General features: G+C 37.0%; 1 protein-coding gene across 1 annotated transcript in view; it reads right to left on the bottom strand.

Moving 5' to 3' along the window:
- Nucleotides 1–16,837, bottom strand: part of DIAPH3 (diaphanous related formin 3) — a 123,474-nt gene that overhangs the window by 48,410 nt on the left and 58,227 nt on the right. The window contains exons 23-27 of the mRNA XM_089507954.1: nt 16,598–16,722; nt 12,307–12,471; nt 9,902–10,037; nt 6,535–6,630; nt 3,332–3,391 (exon numbers count right to left, since the gene is read on the bottom strand). Coding sequence (XP_089364080.1) covers nt 3,332–3,391; nt 6,535–6,630; nt 9,902–10,037; nt 12,307–12,471; nt 16,598–16,722 — 582 coding nt within the window. The remainder of the gene's footprint in view (nt 1–3,331; nt 3,392–6,534; nt 6,631–9,901; nt 10,038–12,306; nt 12,472–16,597; nt 16,723–16,837) is intronic.

A 16,837-nucleotide genomic window follows, 5' to 3' on the forward strand; every position in this document is an offset into this window, starting at 1 on the left:
TGTGTGTATGGGCCCTCCACCCTAATCCTAACCTTCTGTCTATCTATATACCGTATATACTCGATTATAAGTCGACTTCATGTATAAGTCGAGGGCAGGCTTCAGGACCAAAATTATGGATTTTGATATGATCCATGGATAAATCAAAGGTAAAACTTAGAGGCATGTAACAAAAGATCTAAAGCAAAGGAAAACAATGTCAAAGAATTTAGAAAATTCCAGCAGACATAACTGTATGCGCTCAAACTAAAGACTAAATGGATGAGAGAATAGAGAGCCAGTGCTTCCAGGACACATTAGAATCTTGCCTATCACCAGGGGAAAGTTCCTTTTTTATAAGAGTTAAAGTACAGTATTTACACTGATAAGTCGATGCAGGTTTTTTTGGTCAATTTTTGACTAAAATTTCTACACATGAGTATATACAGTAGGTAAGCAATTGTGTTGTGAATACCTAATACCAATCACAGAACTGTAGAATTGGAAGGAGTTACAAGGGCCATTTTGTCCAAATCCTGCCATATAATAATACACAACTAATGAAAGATTCCCACCCAACCTCAGTCTAAAGACCTACCAAGTAAACACCATCCCTCGCCTCTCACCCACTGCCTTCGTAGTCTGTTGACTAGGTCTTATAGTAAAGAAGTTCATCCTAATGTTTAAGTGGAATCTCTTTTCTTTAAGTGAATCTATTGGTTTGTGTTCTAGTTTCCTGTTGTTAAGAGCCTTCAAGTCATTTCTGACTTATAGTGACGCTAACATGGGGTTTTCTTGGCAAGATTTGCTCAGAGGAGTTTTGCCATTGCGTCCACTTGAGGCCAAGAACATGTGTCTTGCCCAAACAAGTTCAGTGGGTTTCATGGCTGGGAATCCTCTCCTGGTCTCAAGTTGTAGTCCAACACTCAGACCACTATGCCATGTTGGCTTCTAGTTTCTGGAGCAGCAGAAAACAAGAATGCTTCATCTTCTATGGGCATCCCAGATATTTAAAGATGGCTATTCATGTCACCTCTCAGACTTCTCTTCTCCACATTAAACATACCCATCTCCCTAAGTCATTCCTAATAAAGCTTGGTGTCCAGACCTTTGATCATCTTAGTTATCCTTCTCAAGAAAATATCTTTCTTGAATTGTGGTGTCTAGAAATGTACACGACATGAAATTTGACTAAAGCAGAATAGAGCAGCCCTACTGCTTCACTTGATCTAGACACTATGCTCCTTTTTCTTTTTCCCCCCTTTTTTCTTTTGTTTTTGGCTACCTCATCTCACCCTTGACTCATGTTTAGTTTGTGGTCTAGTAAGAATCCCTATATCTTTTTTCACATGTTCTGCTTTCAAGCCAGGTTCACACATCGTCTATTTGTGTGCATTTATTCATTTATTGGCCTAGATGTAGTTAGTGTCTTACATGTATTTCTGATGAAGTTTAGTTTGTGAATTTTGGTCCAATTGTGTGTTTCAGATTTAATGAAGCCCTAAACAATATGGGTCAATGCTGAAATGCTACCTATGCCTAGAATTACATGAAATAATATATCTAGAATTGCTTTTAAAACATTTTAAAGGCTTTCTCACTGACTATTTTACTTACATCCATGTCAATATATGGTATTTAAAAACATCTCCCTTCAAACTCCAGAACCAACCCCCGCCCCCCCAGAAAAAAAAGTCTCAAGAAAACTTATGTTTTTATGTGTTCATGCAAACACTGAGGCAAGTTGTTCCTGACAGAGAAAACTCATCAGGAATAAGCAAGAAGCAAAAGCATTTAAATACACACATGACTAACTAACAGATGTTATAAAGCATGTCCAATTATCACAAATGATTTAATTGTATACAGATGCCTGAATATCAGATGCTGAGGAGAAACAGATTAAGGTCATTAGTGTTATGCCTTCCTTACTAGTTCATAGAAGTATATGGCTGGCTGCAAACAGATGCTGGACTACATAGACCATAGTGCAGCCAAGCAAGATTACCCATGAGGTCTTCAGTGACTATTTGCAAAATTAAAACAAACAAAAAAAGATGCCTATTTCAGCTTACTTTTAATTTATTATTCTCATGCAACAGCAATGATAAACAGGTTTAAGTACTAAGAATATTTTTGTAATAAAAGAAAATGAACAACGTAATAGCTTATATAGAATCACATAAAAAGCTTAGATATATATTTCTAACTGTAATACACACACACACATATACAGCCTGCCATCTTTCATGGTAGTGTACAAAAATTACCAGGCAATGTCCCAGCGAGCTACTGATCAAAGTCAGGCATGCATAACTTCAGTAAGTTTGCTATGTGGAATATCTTTTGTTTGCTTGGTACCACAGCATTCTACCATTATAAACTAATATTCCCCCATGTTTTATACACATATAATAAATTTAAATTGGTTAAAATGCTTCATCAGACAAGGTAAAGAAGGCATTACTTCACTGGTGAAAGAAACAGTATGCCTGTCCATTTTATACATTACGAAAATTACCTGGTTAAATTCATGAATCTCTATATCTTCAGTTAACACCCCTGTCCAAACCAGTGGCATCACTAAGGGATACATACACCACACTGGGTGACACCATCAGAGGAGGTGACACTGAGATGACTGTCTATAAGGTTATCAGGTTTTAGGGACTCCCAGCATATACAACCAATATCAAACTGGGATAAAAACATCCCCAAGCAATCAACCAGAAGGGTGACGACTAGGTCATGTGCTTAGGGCCTGCTTCTCACTCCCATTTGGCGCCCATCAAGGCCCTTCCGCTTTTGTGAATAGAAAAGGTTAAAAGAAAAGAAGCTATTGTTCTCCTACCCAGCACCTTGGCAATGCAGTTGAACCGAATGACTGCAGTGTGGCTGTTGAGCCAGCTCCTGGCCTGTGGGCAGACAAGTGAATAAGGAACTTGGAAGAGAAGGTCCATGGGGGGTGATACTATGAGTTATCATGAGCAACTGCACTGGGTGACAAAAACTCTAAGTGACACCACTGATCCAGACCAGGAAGTAGTTGCTTACTTCATAAATGAGACAAAGATTTAGTTTGCTTCAACAGTTAGCAACATACTTTGATAGTTGCTTGAATGAAAGAATCTAACATCTACAACTCTTCAAATTTTAGAGGAAGAGAAAAATTCAGGCCTGATATGTAAAGATCATAACACAACATCTAAGAATACAGGCACTAAGCAAAAGAACTTTACAATCTAGTCCCATGCTTTATTACACTACTCCAGAAAGACAGTAAACGAGGAATATTATAGCCGCTCATGGAAGTCTATAGTGAATAGGAATCAGAGGGAAAAACATAAATTACCATGGTTACAGGCTTTCAGAACAGGTCTCTCGGAGACTGGGCTGAGATTCTGTGATACATCTGTAAGTAAAGAAAAGAAACAAATAATATCTTCTATTAACATTTGTACAATAGTATGTTTCCAAAGGCACCTTTTCTAGATTATACTTATCAGAGAGTAGGAAATTTTTTTGGAAGTGCAGGTGTTTTTCAATGGATCCATTTTAGCTTCAGGAAGCACAACCAATACTTCTGTGGCACCTTAAGGCTAACCAAGTTATTACAGCACAAGCTTTTATGGATAACAGGTCACTTCATGGGAAGCATGACATGCTGTCCAGAGGTTTGTGTGTAGTACACATGGTAGTGAGGTCAAGAAAAAATTAGATATAGAAAATATTAAGACAGATCATAATTAGCATAACATAAACATTTTGGCACTAGGTAAGCTTATTTTATGTACAAAGAACCTGTTATTCCATCAGAAACTTCTGGTGGTAGACTGGAACCTCATAAACTATCTTTACATTTCTTTGTTCTATGGAAACCACTTGGTTTTCCTTTTCCCTTTCTTCTTCTTTATCTGTTTTCCTTACATTTCATTTTGAAGCACAGGCTGCATTTTATTTTATTTTTAAATTTACTTCTGCATATACATAACTGAAGCCAGAACACAACTGAAGATAGTAGAGGCTTTGATACAGTTGGAAAAAGTGGTGGTCTCACTACTATTACAGTTGTTTGAGGAGGAGGCAATGGAGGCTGGAGAAGAGGTGATGGCAGTGTACAAGGCTGGTACTGAAATGATGGAGGCAAGTCTAGAATTCTGGACTGGTGCTAAGGTGGTGGAGATGAATTCCAGAGGAGAGTCTGGAGTTAGTCTTCCTTCTGGAGAATGAGAGCGGCTTCAATAGAAATGGTAAGGGGAACAACAATAGGGACCTACCCCTGGCAATGATACCAATCCCTATAGTATGTTGAGTGTAAGTGATAAGAACTGGACGTTCCCTCCACAGGTGCTCACAGCAATACTTATCAATACAGTTCCGGACACACACACCCCGATATGGGGAAAAGAGCGTATGCTCAAGCCCCATAGAAAATGGGACGCGTGCTCGCAGCGACACACAGGGTGTGCGGCATGAGTATGAGCCCCATTATTTCTGCCAGGGCTTGCCGACTTTATAGGAAAAAGAGGTGTACAGAGAATCCACCTTATATCATTAGTCCTGGCAGGATGGCCTGGAAGAGGCATAATATCATTCTTCTGTCAATGGAGACCTTTCCTTCCTTGCAGAAGGATACAACAACCTAATTCTAGGTGACTCTCAATGGACCTTAGTACTGGATGCTGGAATGTATTGCTTCATAAAAGGCTCTGGCTGTCAGACTGAAGGCAAGGGAGATACAGCTGTTGGGAAGAAGGGACAGGAAGAAGTATAGCTTCAAAAAGAGTAGGAGCTGTTTATATCAAAGTGTCAATGTTAGTGGTGATGAGGCCATTGGTAGCAAAAAGTGATTAGAAGGTTTATAGTGCTTCTTATTCCCCTTTTTGTCCCTTGATCTCAAGTGAGCTTCTGGGGAGACTAGTTTTTACAGCCTGATTATGAGAGGGCTGATTTTTTTGTCTTCTCCTGCATACTGAGACCAATTTCCCCACTACCAGTACTGCAGTAGAATGTGGGGCCAGAGAGACTGACTCTGATGAGGCAACAGCAAAAGGAAGTGCCATAGGAACTGCTGGAAACATTGACACTGGGAATGGAAAGCACTGATACTGAAATCACCATCAATACCAACACCAACTTTGACTTATGAGGCCTCAAACAGCAGCTGACAGTGAAACCAGCTGTTGATTCACAGCGGCGCAGTCCACTAACTGAACAGATATCTCCCTGCAGTGGAGTTTTAACCTCTAGGCTTGATTCTTCAGTGCTTGAGCTGCAAAGCTATTGAAAATGGCACAGTTTTTTACAATGTATATCTCCCCCAAACAAAAAAGGCTCTCTGAGTGTGCATCAGAAAGCAAAACTTTCTGACTCCAGGTAGAATAAGGATTGAAGAGAGAAGTAGAGCTCATAAACCCAAGAGAAAGGTGGGGGGTGGGGGGAGAATGGGAGAAGAATTCTAAAGTAAAGAAAAGGGTTTTTGTTGTTGTTTTATATGACAGTGTTAGAAGACCAAAAGAGACAAAGAAATAGAAAAGATAAAGTGAAGAGAGCAAGGAGGGAAATACTCAGCATGAGAACACCCAAAAAGGAGCTACATTATCAGTGGACAGAAAGAAACTAAGAGGACACAACTTTGGCAGGCTGTTAGGACGGAGAGGTGCGGTTCCTACCAAACTACTCAGCTCCAGAACACTTCAAATGGAGTCTCTATGCAGGTGCAAAATTCATTTAAGTGAAGGCACAGAGTTCACAAGGAATTATAAGTCTGAACATTTAGGACCAACTGCTATTTAGCTGAAAATATAGTAAACTCTACAAAAGTCACTGATGGAAAACTGATGGCAAATATGGAAGTTAATGGGCTAAATGTAACCTAATACTGATGTTTAAGTTGTGTATTTAAACGACACTTCATCTTTGTTCTAATATAAAATATTCCACACTGTATTCTTCATTTAATTACTGCACTATATATTTTTTCTAAAATTCACTTGTTTTGTTTTAGATTTTTGTAATTTCTTCCTTATTTCATAACTGATCCTTTATGTTACTTGCTATGGATTAAAAAAATCTTTTACATTTCATGAACATGTGAATAACCTCTGATCATCTCTAATAATACCCTCCCGCTTGTAGGAGGACATCTAAAAACTTCAAAGGCACCATTATGTCTAGGATATGAATTTGTAGAATACTGTATATTGATTGCTGTTGTTATTGTTGTGTCTTCAAGTCATTTCTTACTTATGGTGACTCTATCATGGGGTTTTCTTGGCAAGATTTGTTCAGAGGAGATTTGTTATTGCCTTTCCCTAAGGCTGGTAGCATGTCACTTGCCTAATATCACCCAGTAAGTTTCAAGGCTGAGTGGGGAATCGAACCCTGGTCTCCAAAATCATAGTCCCAACACTCAAACCACCATGTTACACTGTCAAAAAGGACACATTTAAAGTGGGTAACAAGATTGAAACATTTGGTTTTGCACCAATGGGTGTATTCACTAAAATATTTTGCCATAATTCTATATAAATTAACAAGGGAGAAAGTATTTACCTTTAAACCTTGTTGCTCGTTTTCTTCGGTCTCGGAAAGCAGCACCTGACTGCAAGGCCTCCAGTAGGCTATCCATCACTCCTGTCTCATCACCATCTGCAGGGGAAAAAACAGAGGGAGAGAAAGAGAGATGGAAGGAATTCCTTTAGCTTTCAGGGTTACTATAGCAATGCCAAAGGATTTACAGGGATAGAGAATAGACTCTAGCAATAAAAAGCTGGCAATTCCAAATTCAGACAAGCCTTTAATTTACTCATAAATCAGATCTGCACAAAGTCAGCCCTGTTAGTGTTCATATTGTGTCCACTAAAGCAGACCGAAGTTCATCTGATTCACTTCACACCACTGCACCCTAAAATGAGATAGAGCAGTAACTTCAAATGTAATGTAACACCATTCATATTCTTCTACATCCTTCTGAACCCTGAATGAAGCTACAGATCATCATAAACCCTACTTTCCTTGCAGAAGCAGGTTGCTCTGTAGGACACTATTTTTTAAGCTGGAATTGATTATTTGCATAAAACATATTAGTTGTTCAGATTTTGCTTGCCTGAATGGATCATACAAATTGTATTTCATTGCAGATCTCTCAAGTGCACATTCATGAGAAGAGACTTGTCGTTCATTTTACTTTGATCCCCTCTCTTGCCTTTTCTTTTTTTAAAAAAAGCAACACTGCAATATTGCATTGAAATTTTTTTCCACAGAGAATGACTCAATGTGCTTCTTTCCTTTAAAGCACCACAGACAATTCCAAATATATTTTTATATATTCAAGAGCTATTTACATCAATTAAGCATTGCCCTTTCAATGATAACTTTCCATTTTTTCTGGTGTTAGGATATACATCAAATAACTAGAACAAACATGCTTGATTTACTCCAATTTTAATTATTAATTACATTAAATGTTTTGATAAAAGTGTATTCCCCAAGTAATAAAAAGTTATTGGTATATTGTACTGACTGTTAAATTTATATTACTATTTTTCTCAGACTACAAGGAAGCACTGCTGAATTACTTGCTTGTACCTTCCTTTATATACCCAGAAAATTGTATTTGTGGAAAAAGTAAAGAAAGCAAATTTAAAAATTGCATGTTCTATCTTATTATGGATGTACTACCTAAATTAGATGGTTAATTAGAAGACATAGTATTTCAAACTGTAAAATGTGTATGCCAAAAGCATCCTGCAACTCTGCATCAGAACCAAAATCCATATTTAATCCAGACAAGACGGAGGTGCTCCTGGGGTTGCACTCCCCCTGAAATCACAGGCTTGCAGCTTGGGTATTCTCCTGGACTCAGCTCTGAGCCTGGATGCCCAGATGTCAGCAGTGGTAAGGAGTGCATTCACACAACTAAATCTAGTGCGCCAGCTACGCCTATGATGTGAGATCTGGCTATGGTGACACATGCCTGGATTACATTCCACTCTACTCTACATGGGGGCTGCCTTTGGAAACTGTTCAGAAACTCCACAACAAAACACCACAGCTAGAATGCTGACAGTTGCATGGAGCGTGTAACTCTCTTGTTGAAATGGCTTCACTGGCTACCAGTTCATTTCTGGGCACAATTCAAAAGTGCTGGTAATGACCTATAAAGCCCTACATGGCTTAGGTCCAGACTATTTGAGAGACTGTATCTCCCCATATGAAACTGCCAGAGCCCTAAGATCTTCAGAAGAAGGCTTTGTCTCAGTCACTCCAAGATCACAGGCTCACTTGGTGAGAACACAAGAGAGAGCCTTCTCAGTGGCTGCTTCCACCCTCTTGAACTTCCTTCCATGGGAAGCTAGGCTGGCCCACTCCCTCCTTGCTTTTCATCAACAAGCCAAGACATTTTTTATTCAAGCAGAGATTTGATATATAATTGATATCAGGGTGTTTTCTACAGAGCAGGTGGGTTTTAGTTAAGCTTTTAACTTTTGTATATTTTAATGTGATTTTATATTATTTGTAGATGATTTTAATTGTTTTGAATTTTGTTGAAATTTTTTCAATGTGTGCCGCCTTGGGTCCCTCCTGGGAGAAAGGTGGCATACAAACGAATTAATTAAACAAATACATAATGGCAAGTGTGGATTGAATATGTTCTTATATTCACATAAGCTTCTGAAACCAATTAAACAAACTGTTAGCAATTTAGGAGAAAAAAATATTGAAGAGCTCAGACTCCCTAGATATACTGAGTTGTTCTTTTGTATTTAACAGAAATGAAAACCTTTTTACAATTAATACTGTGCCTTAGCAAATGTTCTGTGAAACCTTTTCAGTTAGATTGTGATACCTTTATTGCAGAGTATGATTACATGTGAGCAGTTGATGTCTACTGAGTGTAAGTATAAGTATAGTCTCTGCCAGCTATGCAGCTGACACTGAAGTTCATGTTTACCAGGCTTCTGGTGGCAATTCCTCAGCTGCATTACAAACTGAGTACAACATAACCAAGAGGTTCTTTGCCACAAATAGTAAAGTGAATCTCTGGGTATTCACAGATAAGCTTTTAGACATGTACTTTCTTGGGCACCTAAGAATTCAGTAAGGATGTCAAGTGTCTTGAGAACTACATGAGTTCAACTTTAACAAAAAATATTACTGTCAAACATTGTTGTGAATATTATATTGTGTTTCCCAATATTGAACCAACATAGCTGTTGTATGTGTCTATGTAAAATTGGAGATATGTGCTGCAAAAATGCGCAGCCTTTTCAATCAAGAACACAAAGAAAAACAGCTTTAAAAAACTAAATAACAGACATTAAAAAGGCATTATGAAAGAGAGACTTGTCTTACTTGGCATCCTAACACTATGACACCAGCCAAAAGGCACCCACAACACTAGCACAACCAGATTCAGCACGGTACTTTGACTAGCAATACCATCCCTTACATAGGGAAATGATGTTGTATTTCTTTACCCTCTTAATGACATAGCATTGGCATCATGCTGAACTTGATCACACATGAGTGGTGTGTATTCCCACACAATCTCTTTTCTGCCATAGAAGCAGCTAGAGGCTATGATTGAATATGACTTCCTGGCTCACTCAAGCTGTATGAAAAGGGTTGCATGTCAGTGCACACTACTTCTGCATATCCCTGTTAAACAGGTGTTAGAATGTCCCAAAGCAGACAGTGTTACAATGGGGAGACATTATCTGGAGACTCTGAAACAAGTTACTTTGATTCCATACATTCCCCATGTAAACATCGCATTGTCTGGAAAGGACGACTATGATTTACACACAGCTGTGAAGTTTAAGTGAAATGTTTCTGTCTTTAAGAATCCCACAAAATATTAATACAAAGCAGCTGTGCTGAATACCATCTAGAAGTCTCGGGTTGTTGTCTAAGTTACCTGTTTTCACTGCTAGCAGACATTTCTTGTTTTCTTGTCTCTCCATTTTTTCTTTTTCTGCTTTTTCCTTAGCAATTCTAGCACGCTTCTGCTTTTCTTCGGCTTCTTTTCTTCTCATGTTATCCTTTGCTGCTTGCTGGGGAAAAAATTTAAACATCAACATAAAGTGTTGACACGTAGAAAAACTTTTACATGACTGCAGAGAAGTTCTTGCCCAAAAAGTCCCATGATCCTCAGTAACAGCAGTTCTGTACAAGAGCTACACATTTAGCTTTATCTCTCTCAATATATATATATATATATATATATAGAGAGAGAGAGAGAGAGAGAGAGAGAGAGAGCGCAGAAAGAAATGGCAATCCCTCATGGCTGTCAAAAAGAGCCAGACTGGTGAAGAAGATACAGTGTTCAGACTAAAAATAGTTTTAAATCTGGTTTTGTACATGAAATCTCAATGTAGCATTTTTGACTAAAGCAATTCCTGAAACTTTGGCCATACTCTTATGAAAGGGACCATAATTAATTAATGTCACATCAATTTGCAAGGTAAGAACTCACATCATTATTTAACCTATTGTGTGTTGCATGGGGACTGTGCTTATGGATGCTATCTTTATTCCCAAAGTAACCTCTGCCTCATATATCTAAAGCATATATATGTGGGGATCTTCAGCCCATAAACCAAATCTGCAGATGAAGTTCCACCCCCTGCCATCTGAAAGGAAAAGTGGTACAAAATAGAAACTGGTACAAAATGGGCTCAGTCTGTTTTACAGACTAATAGCAGAGTGTGCAGGTATAGACATTCTTTACTAGAGCAACTCCAACCAAAATGTTCTTTTGGTTTTATAAATAGTTGTCAAATGTCATAAGTGCTGGCAAAATCTGACTGTCCGCACAAATAGGACTAGTTGGCATTCACTGTAACATTCCTTTGTGAACCATTACTGAATGGTACTACACTCTGGAAATACTGGGCCATCATTTTATCTGTTTTTCAGAAAAGACTGTAATCACAGTTTGCCCAAAATGTAGCATGAAACACATCAAAGTTTTTTTTTTCATTTTCTACAAATGTGTTTACATTGCGTTACAGCTTATTGATTTTCCTTTTAGAAATTGTTTTACAAATCTATGGATTTTAATATGTAATTAAGTTTGACAATTAATTCATGGTGTTAAATATTAAGGGAATAATCTCATCTGAACCAAATATCACAAAGCTGTCACTGTTGAAGCTCAAGTTCTCTAATGCAACGAAGGAACTAAAATACATAGAATAGTTAATAAAAGAAATGCATATCTTTTACCGTATCTGTCAGCAACACAGTTGCAATAAGCTGTGTTACTGCAACACAGCTGCAATAAAACTGACAGATTGGCTTAACTTAATCAAAATTGTTAATCAGGCTAGAAAAAGCAAGAAGCACTAAAGACTGTACAGTGGGCCCTTCCCTTAAGCGGGGGATCCGTTCTGGACCCACCCGTGTAAGAGAAATCTCGTGTATGGTGGAGCACCATTAAGAATAATGAGGCTCATGCCTGTGGTGCGGCATGGCATGTGTGTCACAGGTGAGCGCCCCATTACTTCTTCCGGGGTGCACCATGGCTTCTTCTGGGGCAGCTTTCAGCATATGCTGAAAGCTGCATATATTGTGCCTGCGTATGACGCAGGCACACTGTACTATGCCCCATACCACCACCCATTCTGCCCCTCATTCTTTGCCTATCACTATTGAATTGTTCTATTTACATTTGCCATCTTACTTCGCTCCAGGTAAATATATTTCATTAGCCACTTTTATTCCTGCAAGTCTACCACGTACTTCCACCACCCCCTCAGCTCTCATCCCCTCCATTTCTTTTCCTCACTCATCTTTCTACCCATCTCATGTTACATTTCTTGACTCAACTTTCCCTTCTCTGCTTCTTGCATTTCCGTTCACAAAAAGTTAGAAGATAGCAGTTTGTGTTGAGTGTACAACTTTGCATAAGCACGTGCATCAGTAGTTTCATTTTTTCCTGCTTGTCAGGTTTTTTAAAAACTGTTTCCTGCCCTTTTTTTTTTTTTTTGGGGGGGGGGGTTAAACTTTTTGACAGGTGAACATGGAGACCTCCATCCAGGGAGTGGTGCTGCTGCTGTTTTGGCTACTTACGATGAAACAGAAGGAAATATCTGCAATACTGTATTCAGAGAATGCTAGCTGTTGATTAAAATACATGATTTTTCCCCCTTTGAGTAAATGGTTCATCTTGCACATTAGCTTGTTTCTACTTATTGTTTAACTGCTGTAAAATATTATCTTTCCTCTGAAAATAGTGTAAATAGTAGCTGATCCTGAGAAATGTAAGTACACTTGACTACGATATTTCTGCAAGGCTAAAGTATTATTGCTATAACTTACCATGAACATTGTTCTGAAATTGTTCAAGTCAGTTAGAAATTCTTCCACTGAAACCTTCTTCAGATCAAGGGCATAATACTCCATTACATTCCGATAGAGCTTTTGCATACTGTCGTGCATTTTAGAGAGTTTCTGGAACTGTTGCTTTGCTTGAATTGCAAAAGTGTATTCATCTTGTTAAGGTTACACAATCAAGAAGACGGGCATTACTTAAAAAAAAGTCAATACAATCATGCTGTAAGCCGCTTTTCAATGTTAATTCTTAAATTATCAAAATGAAGCAGAGCAAGATTAGAGAAAAAGACTGCAATCTCATATCACACATTTAACTCAATGTTACCAGGAGAAGAATGCATGGGAATGATATTTCCACCAGCAGCCATACCTCTTCAATAGCATGTGGTTCTGACTATGCTCAACAGTTTTCAGGTTCTCCTGACCATTTCTATTACATTGTTCATGTCTTGAATATGAACTGTCTTTTTATAGTCTCATTTCATCATCTGACTTTTATGGGGTTTTGGAGATTTTATGGATTTCTCCATAAAAGCTAATGTAACCTCTTGGGATAAAGCTTTTTGAAATGTTAGTCTTCTGCAATACCCAAACAAAACTTTTTCAAGTAAATTTATCTGATACCAAATTTACTACCTATTCAAAACCAAGATACTGTTGCAGAAAGTACTGTCTGCATCCTAAAGCAAATATTGATGTCCCAATGCATGGTACATAAAAATTAGTGTATTCAAGATATCATTTCAATTACTACTTGAAATTAATTCAGCTGTAAGAACACCAAAAATGTATTTGCATACTAATCGACAGAAAAGCCAATCTATTGATATTTTTAATGTTTAAAATATTTTATCAGTGTTCATAAATTAATTGCTAGAAGCAGTTTGAGAGACACTGGGATGGGAGTGGAGTTCAGCTCTTGAAGCTTTTAATCAATTGTTCCATTCTATTCGCTTACATATCTCCATGCCACTGCAGCTTTTAGATACCCCCTTTTCTGTTTATTTCATAACACTAGCAAGTTACTATTATTTTTCAGTCCACAGTTTTCATAACTACTATCTGGCACACATTTTATCTACTATACCACAGCATTCTTGACAACTTTGTAATGCTATAGGTTCTCCCTAGGTAAACAGCAAAACCAATCCTAAACTTATACTTTACTCTTTGTCTTTATTTTTGTAATTTTGGCTTAAGTTCTTTCTGAGTTTCCTAAAAGATTTTCAGTATTTAATGTATCTTGCTGATAAACAATTAATAACAACTTGAATGGTACTAGTTACTACTAAAACAATATTTCTATGTTTCTTCACTCCTGTGATTTTAGATACTCAGTCTTTATTATTTCACTAAACATAATGGGAAGTGATCATTTAGATTGTGGTTTTTATATTAATAACAACTTGGAAGGTACTAGTTACTACTGAAGCAATATTTCTATGTCTCTTCACTCCTGCGATTTTAGACACTCAGTCTTTATTATTTCACTAAACATAATGGGAAGTCATCATTTAGACTGTGTTTTTATATTAAGTGAATGATTGCAGCAGGTTAGTCCCACTAGCAATTTGATTTTTCATCAATAGATCTTCATTTGGTCAATGGTATCTTTAAGGGAACTATCTATACAAAGCTCTTTATAGCTAAGCACACTATTAACCACACTACTATGATTAATAAACCAAAGTTAGCAATCTTACTTAGTCATATACTTTTTAAATGCTTTACTTCCCAAACTTGTCAATTTCTTAATAAAACGAGACACCATTTCCCCCCTGCTATTCTGAAAAAGCAATGAAGTGCAACACACAATTTAGTAGCCTATTCATTATATTAATATTCAGCATGGGATTTTAAATATATATTTATATAGACATGCCATTTTCTGCTATATATCTTTATCTGGACTTATAAATGAGCAAACACACTCAGAAAATGAAAGTTATCTAATGACTAGTCTCCAAGTAATAATACTTGAAGTCCATCTGAATTTTTTGTAGATTAGAACTCCAGCATGTATAATTAACTTGGAAAATAATATATTCATATTATAATCAAAGAAAAACTCCAATGCTGCTCAAGTACGGATTGCTCAACTTGTTGTTTTCACATCTGTAATACATCTGAAGTAATTCTTATTGTCATTTCATACAGTGTTTGCCTAAATAGATTTAATATTCCGCTTTCTGTATAATACCTATCTAGAGCAAACAAAACCATGCAATAAATGAATTTTATGTAATTTTATGTGATGTAATATAATGTAATGTACACCACTGAAGTGGATAGTCATTGAGAAAAAATAGGTATAAGCTACTTATATAATTACAGATTGAATCAAGAATAAAGCACATGGACTGTGCATATGCCAGACTTCCAAAAGACATATGAATGCTAATCAAGTCATTAGCAGACTCCAGGTTGATATTTAATGACAGAACATAGCAGCATTATTGCCTATGGGACATAATGGATGAAGAATGAAACATAGTACTATTCTTCCTGTCGTAACTTTCCTACTGACTGCTTTTTACAAGATACATACCTTTCAAGATATTGGCATCATTCAACTTCCCATGTCATAAAATAATAGCTAGGGCAGGCCCTGACTTCTTCATGCTGCACAGGATTACTTAAGCTTTAGATCAAGTCTTTATTAGTTTGTCATTGACTGTAGCTTCACTTTTTCTGGAAGTGAGTTTCTTTAATTAGGAAGCTCACAGCCATTACCAGAAACCACATGTAATGTGCTATTCCTCAATTATCCACTGTCTATGGGGAGAGTTAAGAGTAGACAGCTAACTAATACATGTTAACAGTATTTAAAGATCAAACCATCTGTTTAAATGTCACATATGGATTTAGCTAAAAGGGTGACACATTTCTGTGAAGTTCCCCATAATGCACCATTTTATAAATAAGACAGACCTGTATGTTATGTGTGGACTGTATTATGTAGACATCTTCATATTAAGGACTGCCATGAAAAGCAGTCTGCTAAGCAATGCACCTCAGAGGAAATTGTTCAGTATGAAGATTAAGCAAGCAAGGAAAGACATTGTCAGAATTTATGAACAACCATCTATTCATATAGAAGCAGAGAAAATATCTTCATTCTCATGTCTTTAAATGCTGTTTAGTTCATCAGATCAACTTCTGTTTCTTACTTAAGAATCATAGATTCCATGAGGAATGCCCATAACTTCATATCCAGTAATACACTAAGCCTTTATAGATGCTACAATAGAAATTGTTTTCTGACTGTGGCATTAGGGACTTTAAGGAAGAACTTTAAATGTGAATTGTTAGCCCTGTATAGACAGATGTTCTACAAAGTTAAGGAAGAAGAATCTAAGGCTATTTCCTGCACACACAAAAAATACCCCAAAACAATAAATATAAAACCATGTTCTATGGACTCAGATAGTCAACAACAATCAACACCGCTTGGAGTTGGTCTCGTATCATGGTCATCAACAAGAAGGGCAAGCTGAATTGAAATATGACCATGAATGCAGATTCTTCTTTTAGAATCTAATTAAAATTTTGTATAGATAAATAAAACACAAAAACGGCCTATCTGCTTCATGTCACACAAGTCTTGTTAACTTATTCCTTCATGTTTATGACATTTCCTTCTTGGCAAACTACAAAATAGGCACATAGCAATTTTGGATGACATAGACCTGGGGGGTTTGAGCCTGAATTCAAGTCAGCAAGCATGTTACATGAGATTCATTGATGGAAATTGTAATGTTTTCTGTAAATTCAGAGACATAATTACTAGTTTAAAAGGATGAATGGAGGAGGAGAATCTTAAAGAAACTGAAACAAATTTTTGCTTGCACTAGAAACTAATCAGCTCAGGCTGAAAAACAATCACAATGGGCAATCTGAATGGTTTTCCCTAGTCTTCTCTCATTTCTAAACTCAGCTATTTTCTGTCCAGATGAAAAATACTGTGCTGAATCAGCCACCTTCTCAAAACAGTGCTGTTGCTTCTTGCAATTTTCTCTCATTCAATAGAGTACTTTCATGGCTGTACGAAGAAAACTCAGAAGCTCCAGAGAAGGCACTGTATCACCTTCAGATTATAAATTATAGGTGAATCTTTATTAAGCCGTTTTAGATGCTTAGTAATTTAAGGCAGAAATGAGGTTAGGGTTGTCAAAACTGATGGCTCTAAGTTGAATAAAGATTATGCAAATAAATTTAAAATATGTTAAGGAAACTTAAACAAAGCCAGATAAGTTATTTAACAGAAAAAGGATATGGACATCTTTGTCACAAATTTGTCATGAATATCTTCAGAGAGGGGAAAGGTCTCCAAATCCCTCTCAAGTTGTTTAAGCTGTCCTTCCATCTGCTTTAGGCTCTTCTCCAAGCTTTCTGCTGAAACTGAACATACATTAATAATTAACAACTTGAGATATACCAAAAGATGTATACGGTTTAAATGAATTTTTGCAAAAACATATCTACAAGGTATCTACAAGATTCGCTTTATAGAAAT

Source organism: Sceloporus occidentalis, unplaced genomic scaffold (genome assembly GCF_023333645.1).
Source record: "Sceloporus occidentalis isolate IW3139 unplaced genomic scaffold, rSceOcc1.0.p SCAF_2, whole genome shotgun sequence".
In the NCBI taxonomy this organism is placed as follows: domain Eukaryota; kingdom Metazoa; phylum Chordata; class Lepidosauria; order Squamata; family Phrynosomatidae; genus Sceloporus; species Sceloporus occidentalis.